The sequence below is a fragment of the Arachis ipaensis genome, chromosome B08 (genome assembly GCF_000816755.2).
Source record: "Arachis ipaensis cultivar K30076 chromosome B08, Araip1.1, whole genome shotgun sequence".
NCBI lineage: Eukaryota > Viridiplantae > Streptophyta > Magnoliopsida > Fabales > Fabaceae > Arachis > Arachis ipaensis.
Genome location: NC_029792.2, coordinates 102,681,822 through 102,690,906, shown reverse-complemented (window position 1 = coordinate 102,690,906; position 9,085 = coordinate 102,681,822). Strand labels below are relative to the sequence as shown.

General features: G+C 32.7%; 1 protein-coding gene across 3 annotated transcripts in view; it reads left to right on the top strand.

Annotated features, from left to right (window-relative positions):
- The window catches only part of LOC107614114, a 10,279-nt gene extending 1,529 nt beyond the window's left edge, over positions 1-8,750 (top strand). Inside the window, exons 2-3 of one of the 3 annotated variants that reach the window (XM_021109635.1) lie at positions 7,422-7,769; positions 8,726-8,744. In XM_021109635.1, coding sequence (XP_020965294.1) covers positions 7,422-7,548 — 127 coding nt within the window. In that variant the 3' untranslated portion in view covers positions 7,549-7,769; positions 8,726-8,744. Of the gene's footprint in view, positions 1-726; positions 916-7,421; positions 7,770-8,725 lie in introns of those variants that run through there. The other 2 variants (XM_021109636.1, XM_021109637.1) reach the window with 2 other exon arrangements.

The window sequence follows — 9,085 nt, the reverse complement described above, 5'->3', positions numbered from 1 at the left end:
GCAGCAGGGGGAGGGAAGAAGAAATAGGAAAGGAAGGTAAGGAAAAGGGAATCACGCGAGGGGGGAAGGGAGGCCGCTGTCGTCATACTGGGTTCGTTGCTACCGTTGAGCCGTATCGTCGTCGCCGTTCTGAACTACTCTCTCATCACTAGATCCGCCACCGTCGCTGACCGTGAAGAGAGAGAGAGGGATGCGCGAGCTGAAGGCAGAGGAGGAGTGTCACCGCCTTCGCGCCAGCTGCCACTACTGTCGTCTATTGAACCTAATTATGCCGTCACCGAAGCTCCTCCGCTGCTTCGGGTCCTCGCTGCTGGATCTCACTGCTGCTCCTCTTCCTCGCTAGCTCGTCGCTACTCCTCACATGTCGCTGCTGCTCCTCGTCACTCGCCATTGTTCCTCACCGCTGGGTTCTAATTAATTATTCTACTTCTGTTTTTTATTATTCTGCTTTTGTTCCAATTCTGATTTTGTTAATCACACTGTTGTTGTTGACTCTGATTCCATTCTGCTGGGTATTGATTCCATTATTTTTCTGTTTCTGTTTTGCTTTTGATTCTATTCCATTCTTCTGCTTCTTTGTTTTGATTTTCTTTTGATATCTTTTAGTTGAAATTTTGTTGCTGCTGTATTCTTCTGCTTCTCTGTTTTGATTTTTTTTTTTTTATATTCATTAGTTAAAATTTTATTGCTGCTGTTGAAATTATCTTGCTGTTATTGAAATTCTAGTTGAAGAGGAAGAAAAAGAAGAAGATATAATATTGTTGTGATTGAGATGAAGAACTGGATATTGGGTATTGCCTGAGATGGAGAAGAAGGGAGAAGAAGAATCGGGTATTTTGGTGAAGAAGGAGAAGGGTATTTTAATCCGAAAAACAATTTTAAAACTAAGTTAAATCTTAGGGACGATTTTGTTTGCAAAAAAAGATTGAAAACAAAAAACTTGTTTGACTTATACCTTAAGAACAAAAATTGTCCTTAACCCTAATATTTAAGAACTAAAATTTTTCAAACTGAGATGGGGTGGCACGCAGTACTTGACCCATGGAGACCAATAAAATTTTTTTACTAAAATATCCTCACTTATATATAAAAGTTATAAGTTTCTATTTAGATGTTTAATATTTATACTGAATTATGTTAAATTGTATTTGAAACGTTGAATTATATTAAATTTTGTTAAATTTTTTAAGGATTGAATGATGTGTTTTGTGTTAAATTTTTTTGTAAAAAATTAAAGACAATACCTATAATACCGCCATCCCTGTATGTAGGACAATTAAATAGGACCCATGACGGGGTTGGAACGGTAGCATTTTATGAGAGTAGGAAAGGAATACATAGATTGATCATAAAATCAAAATGGAGTTTTCGATTGCAAGAAAGTAAATTAAAAAAGAAAGTTGACAATGGAATAAAAAATACAATTTAAAATAATGAAACAACAAAACTAACGGAAATTAAACTAGATTTAACTTAGATATACTTCCAAAAGTTATTAATCATTATTACCTTATTTATGTTGATAAATTAGAGTGAATTATCCTAGTAAGTCAACAACAACATTGTGATTGCAATTACTGGACTTCTCAACTAAGTTAACAAAGTCCCAACCAATTCAATACAACAAAAATCATCGAATAGCGGTAATCTTTTGCGATTTGTGGTGATTTATAATTGCTGCAAAATTGAACTCCAACGATTCTCCCATTAGGATCCTTTAGCACGCAGGGTTAATTATTGTGACAGTTTATAGAAATTATTGGTATAATTGTTGCTGTTCAAATATTTTGCATCGAATTTTATGGCAGAGGTTTTAAACCGTCGCATTATGCTAAAATAGAATTTTTTTTGTTGTTTTTTGATATACACGAACAACCACTATTTGGTGCTGCTAATCTTTTTAAATTTTTATTTTCAATGATTACGAACCGCTGCTATATAAAAAACCACTCAATTTTTGAGTTTATTATTGACGGTTTATAATTGCCGCTAAATACCGGTTTAAACGGTTACAAAAAAGTTTTCTTTGGCAGCATAAATTGCCTCTATTTTTCTTTAAATATTTTAGGTATATTTTTTGTGCTCTTTGGGAGTTATATTTTTAATATTAAAATTNNTAGTTGCAGTATGTTCCGTTACAAAAAATTTTTGTAACAAAAGATGAAACTATTACAATACAAAATAATATTTTGTAACAATTTTTTTAATACAAAAACCAAAATTTGTTACAAAAGTGGTAACAATATTTGACCTTTAAAATATTTTTCATAACAATTTAAATTTTTGTGTCATAATATTTTGCTACAAAATACTACTTACTTTTGTAACATTTTTTATTCTTTTAGTTACAAAAATAGAAAGTTCATTTTAAAACTTTTAATTAAATAATTGATATATCAATTAATTTTCTAAACACGCTAACTGAACATTTATATAATATATAATCATATAGATAATTAAAATACCTTACATGCCATTAAGATTCTTTTACAATAAAATAAGTTCTACAAATTCAAGTAAACACAACTTTTTTCTAACATAAAATTGTATCATGTCGGATTTATAATTCTTGACTATTCTAACATATTTCAGTCAATATAAAGTCTAGCATGTTGGCATCAATTTTGTACCCCTGCAAATATGAACAATGAAAACCAAAATTAAAAAACAACACATAACACTATCTTCATCAGAGTAAAAATTAAGTTAGAACTTACAAGTTAAAATTAACTAATTCTTTAAGAATTTATTCTCAAAGTTTAAAACTAGCCAATCAAGAATACAAATTATCAAGAATTGACAATTCAATATGTAAACTCGGGCTGATTAATTATAATTTAATTCATTAAATTTACATAAGTATTAATTATCAAACAACCACTATAAAACACATTTTTCACCAAAATCCTTATAACAAATATACTTGACTTTTTTTTTATGCTTTTACACTCATAAAATTCCATAGTGAGGTTTATATCAAAACAAAAGATAAGAACATTACAATAATTATCCTAATAAAAATTTAAACCTGAAAAAAGAAAGTTCCAAAGCAGCACACCATCTAAATTTAAGAAAGTAATGAAGCACCTGAACAAGTTTTTGTTGTTGCAAAAGCAATAGTGATGCAGAGAGTTTGGAAATAGAGAAGTATAGCAAGACCGAAAAAATAAAACTGAATGAACTAAAATTGACAATGAGTAAAAAATACTAATTGATTACAATGAGTATTAGGCTTATATAGAAGGAGACTATTGATAATAAAGCTAAAGGCTCCACAACCAACTTATAACAAACTGAATAACAACTTGACAGCTAAGCCACACTATCTTAAACTTTCTTGAACTCTAATTTTTCCTACTTTTCAGCACTAGCTTTAACAGCATCATCAACAAAATTATTCCAGAATCATTAAAATCAACCATCAACGGCTATTCCAGTTTTATAAAGATTATAGAAATAAAAAACTTAACAATAGAAGCTGCAACAACGTTATTCTGCCTGAGTTCAGAATAAAAAAACAACACCATAGCACCATCAATAACTCATAATTAGAAAAATCAGCAATCAAAAACTCAGAAATCAGAATCAATAACATTAAAAAAAGTTAACAATGCAGTGAAACACCATAGTACCATTAACAACTCAGAATCAGAAAAATTAGTAACCAGCAAAAAGGGGACAGGCGAGGCTCAGTGATGTTTTTCAGCAACACAAACTTTATCTCCAAATATGATTTACAGTAGCAAAAAATTCTAGCTCAATCATAATTTCAATAACAAATTCAACTTTCATCAAAAAGTTAAAGGCATAGTGATGATTTACAGCAATGAAATTGAAAAAAAAAAAAGAATATGGCCGAAGGAAGCTCACCTCTAGGGATCAACTGACGGTGAAGGAAGCTGACTAACTGATGACCGAAGATGATAACGACCACCAGATGAGGGACTGGTGGCAGAGATTGCAATCCACAACTAAATCAGTAAGTGCACCGGGTCATACCAAGTAGTACCTCAGGTGAGTGAGGGTCGATCCCACGAGGATTGATGAACTGAGCAACAATGGTCGACTGAATCACTTAGTCAGGCAAGAAAAAAGTGATGTTTTGGGGTTCAAAAGTATTAAACAGTAATTCAGAGAATAGAGAACGCAAACAATGAGAATTGTGTGAAATATATGTGAGAAGGCAGTTAAGATCTCAGAGATGTTTATCCTTCTGGATTAAGTTTTCTTACCAACTAATTTAATCATGAAAGATTTATTTCATGGGAAACTGTCAGTGACTAAACCCTAATGTCTTAGTGATTTAGTCTCCTATAACCTAGTTAACCGCCAATGTCTTAGTCACTTAATTTCGATTAGAGGGTTAAGTTCAATTCTAGTTTATAGCCACAAAAACCCTAATTACACTACAACATTTTGGGTCTATGGCTATGGTTTTTTTAGTCACGGTAAAAAACCGTGACAAAAAAAAGCTATGGTCACCGTTTTTTAAAAAAGGGTAGCCTAAAAGGGTCTATGGTCACGATTTTAGAGGGTGACCTAAAGGGGTCTATGGTCATGATTTTTTGCAGTGACCAGAAAGGGTCTATGGTCACGGTTTTTCAAAAAAGGGTGACCTAAAAGGGTCTATGGTCACGGTTTTGGGGGGTGACCTAAAGGGGTCTATGGTCATGGTTTTGGAGGGTGGCCTAAAGGGGTCTATGGTCACGGTTTTAGGGGTGACCTAAAGGGGTCTATGGTCAAAATTTTTTACAGTGACCAAAAAGGGTCTATGGTCACGGTTTTTCAAAAAAGGGTGACCTAAAAGGGTCTATGGTTACGGTTTTGGGGGGTGTCCTAAAGGGTTCTATGGTCACGGTTTTGGAGGGTGACTTAAAGGGGTCTATGGTCACGGTTTTGGAGGGTGTCCTAAAGGGGTATATGGTCACGATTTTTCGAAAGGGTGACCTAAAATGGTCTATAGTCACGGTTTTTGGGGGTGACCTAAAGGTGTCTATGGTCACAGTTTTTGGGGCGACCTAAAAGGGTCTATGGTCACGGTTTTAGGGGTGACCTAAAACGGTCTATGATCACGGTTTTGGGGGGCGATCTAAAAGGGTCTATGGTCACGGTTTATGGGAGTGACCTAAAGGGGTCTATGGTCACGGTTTTGGGAGTGATATAAAGGAGTCTATGGTCACGGTTTTGGGGGTGACCTAAAAAGGTCTATGGTCACGGTTTTTCGAAAAGAGTGATCTAAAAAGTCTATGATCATGGTTTTAGGGGTGACCTAATTTTAAATTAATTAAGGTTCTTATATATAAATAATAAAAATTTTATATGATTTGATTTAAATAATTGATATTTTTGTAATTTAATAATTTAAATTTTATGAATAAAAAAATTAATTATATCATCTTATAATTTTAAATTAAAATATTTGATTGAAATATAATTAGTAAATTAATACAACAAATAATATTTTTTAAAAAATAATTTTAAATAATTAAATTAAATTTTAAATTAATACTCTATCTCCTAATTTTATTAAAATTACATTATTTTTCTTAACCCAAAAATTCTTAAATTAAAACTCTAACCCTAATTTCATTTTAACACACACCCACACTCTCTAACCCTAAATCTAGCCGCTGGCAATCTCCCCCCCTCCTCTTTCCAAATACAACCCAATAGCAGCAGCAGAAAGCAAAAAGAAAGAAAGAAAGGGGAGAAGGGAGATAGCTCGGGAACGGAGAAAAGAAGAGAAGGAAGGAGACCGCGCCGTGTCCTGCCGCTTCGCTGCCGCCGCATCCTGCTGCCACCGCCATCCTGCTGCCGCCGCCATCCATGTCGCACGCGAGAGAGCCGTCGAGCTCGATGGTGAAAGACGCGCATTGAGAGAGGGAGGAGCCGCGCTGTTATGGCCGTCCAGCCCGCCTCGCCATTGTCGTCACCGCCTCAAGCTCGTTGCCGTTGCAAGCTCGTCGCGCGGTGTCACCGTCGTAAGCTTTGTCGCACTATGTCACCGTCGCAAGCTCATCTTCGTCTCTGTTAGCTGCGCCACCTCTTCTCTGCTCTCTTTTCCAGTCGTCCTCTTCTTCTTCTCTTCTTAGGTAAATAATTAATTATTATAATGAATTAATGTTCTGATTAGGGAATAGAAATTTTGATAATCAGAACTTCTGACTAGGGGTAAAAGTGTTGATTTTGATTATTAGAACTTCTGATTAGGGATGTTGTTTTTTATTATCAGAACTTGTGAATATTAGGGCTGTTGATTATTATTCTGTGTGGTATTTTTTTTGATTTATTACTTGTTTTTTTACTTGTTTGATTAGTAATTTAGTATTATTGGAACTTCAAATTATTACTTGTTTTTGTTTTTGATTTGTTCTTAATTTAGTCGATGCTAGATTGATGCCCAACAAAATTCATTCATAATAATAATTATTTACATGTTCATACCATTGATTGAGTTGTTACTCTTATGTTGTTACCCATGATTGAGTTCATACCACCATGAACTGTTGATGGATTCTAACAAACAGCAGAAAATAAAAACTGTTGGTGAAACCACCAAAGATATTTGCCTCTTTGTTGCCGGTATGGGACTTTATGCAGACTTTATTTGGCTAATTAGATCCTATATGTCTGAAGTGAAATCTAGTCTTTGTCTAAGATGTTATTTCTAATAACCTATATTTTATTTGGTTGTATGTATCTGGACATTAGAGAACTGATTTGTGTGTGTTTCTAGTGTTAATAAAATGAGGACTGATTTGTACGTATCTGGACTGAAAATTACTGTTTTGAAAGGGTTCTGTTTTAAGTTGGATGATAATTAATAACTGACCTACCAAGCTAGCTTAGGCTACATGATAATATGAAGAAAATTGTATATTATTAGAAGATTGTGTGCTGCATTTGTACCTTAGAACCTTTTCTTTATAGATCTTTCCAAAACTAAGCTATGCATTCCAGTTTGTTATTTGTGGATTGGAGTTGATTTATATATTTTAAGAGTTCTCCTATTTTCAAAATAATTAATTACTTTATAAAGAAAAAATTTGATTGGAGGTTGAGACATGACAATAATGCAAATCATTAGTGGCAAAAGCTAGCTAGGAGAAAGGGTATATGACCAAATCCTATTTAATCATTGGTCTTAAATGATTATCATCGTGCTAGTAGTATCCTGATCAATAATTAATTTCTTTGGCTCTGCAACACTCTTATCATAAACATAAGCTATAGTGCATTATTCCTTCCTTATTATTTTTTAATTTTGTTATTCTTTTCGGCTGTGAAATTAATATCAAAATTATAAATATATAATCTTAATTAGTTTATTTATTCGGGGGGATTATCGGATAAGATAAACTATAATAAACAATGTGGATTTAACACATATTTCTGATCATGTTATTTGGTCTTTTGAATAGGCTATGGAGAACATTTCTGGCAGATCTGGTCATTCAAATGCTTGGAACAGATTATGCTAGACTCTTGCATATTAACTTTGCTATATCCTGGATTTATCTACTTCTCCAACTTGATTTGATTTGCTAAATATGTTGTGCTTATTTGCTGATTTATTACTTCCTTTTGCAAATTTACACTTCCCTTTGCTGATTTGCTAAATACATTAGAGGACTGATTTGCAGTAGTCTATGTGTGTGTATTCCATAGAATCTCCATGCAGAACTATTCAAAATTAGTAGTTAAATTAAAGGATTCCATGAAGCATTCCTCCTTCACTTGGATTGAACCATGTATCAAAGGATATGGAAGTAAGTACTGTTCAAAATTAGTAGTTAAATTAATAGTATACTTTTGGTAAATGATATATCATGAATTTGAATTAAAGTTAAGGTTTTAGGATTGTGAATCATTTATATTTATGCATGGAAACCAGCTGTAAAATTGAAACAAACATATGCACAAGACAAGACTAGGCCTTTCATAGTGAAAACAATTGCTTGGCCTCTCAATTTGTGACATACGTGGATGTCTTACAAGTCATGCGTTTTTTCAATATATAAAACAGGTATCTGTGTGTGTTGGGGTTCAGACTTTTTCCTGTGTGTGTTGTTTTCTTTTCTTGGTTATTTTCCTTGTACACTCTATTCTATGTTAAAGAAAAAATATTTTAAGAAAAACAAAGTTCATATTTTGTTGTATCTTTGATTTTTACTCATGATGTCTCAATTGCTTGTCACTTGGTATTTTTTTGAGAACTTAATTATCGGTTATTATAACAACTGTCTATCTTTGAATATTTGCCAAGGTTTACTTGCTGGTGATTTGTAACATTATTTATAAATGAATCCCACCTTTTATGTGCCAACTAATTATTAAATTAACGTCATATCTAATGAAGTAGGACTTTAATTAACTCTAAGTTTTGATGCTGCATAGATTAGTATAACCCTAAATAATAGTATTTAGTGATCACTGATTAGACACAAACATTATTCCTAAGTCATGGTTTTCCAAGTTACATGATCCTTGTATGTTGCTTTTTATTTTGGCTAGTGTACAGTGATAGCACATAATTCGAACTTGGAAGGGAAGTGAAAAATGAATTTGAATAAAGAAAAAGGAATTCAATGTACTAAAATAATGGTTGTGAATAATTCTTGACTGTTGCTGTGGATGAATATTTCCCTTATTTTGCTGCATATGTATTACATCATCAAAAGTATTTTTGCTCTGTTCTAACATGTTTATTTTTTTTTGCGAGCAGGAAGACATGATGTGATGAAGAAAATATGTTCCATACAAATATGACATGGGATGGGTCTTACAATGATGTTAGTTATGTAAATGTAATATTTTGATGTGTTCTGTATTTTTTGAGGTATTACATGTAATTGGAAAAATTACACTCTATTTTGATTTGTGTTTAGACTAAAAATTAAACAGATCTATCTTATAATGAAACTTTTATGATTTAGATTTCTTAAATTTCTTATTTTTAGATTTATTTTATGATTATCATCATTTTTGGATGTGATTATAATTTAAAAAAATTAAATCTCATAAACAACAACAGGCTATAGTCATCGTTTTAAAATAGGGTGACCATAGATAACTTATGATTACG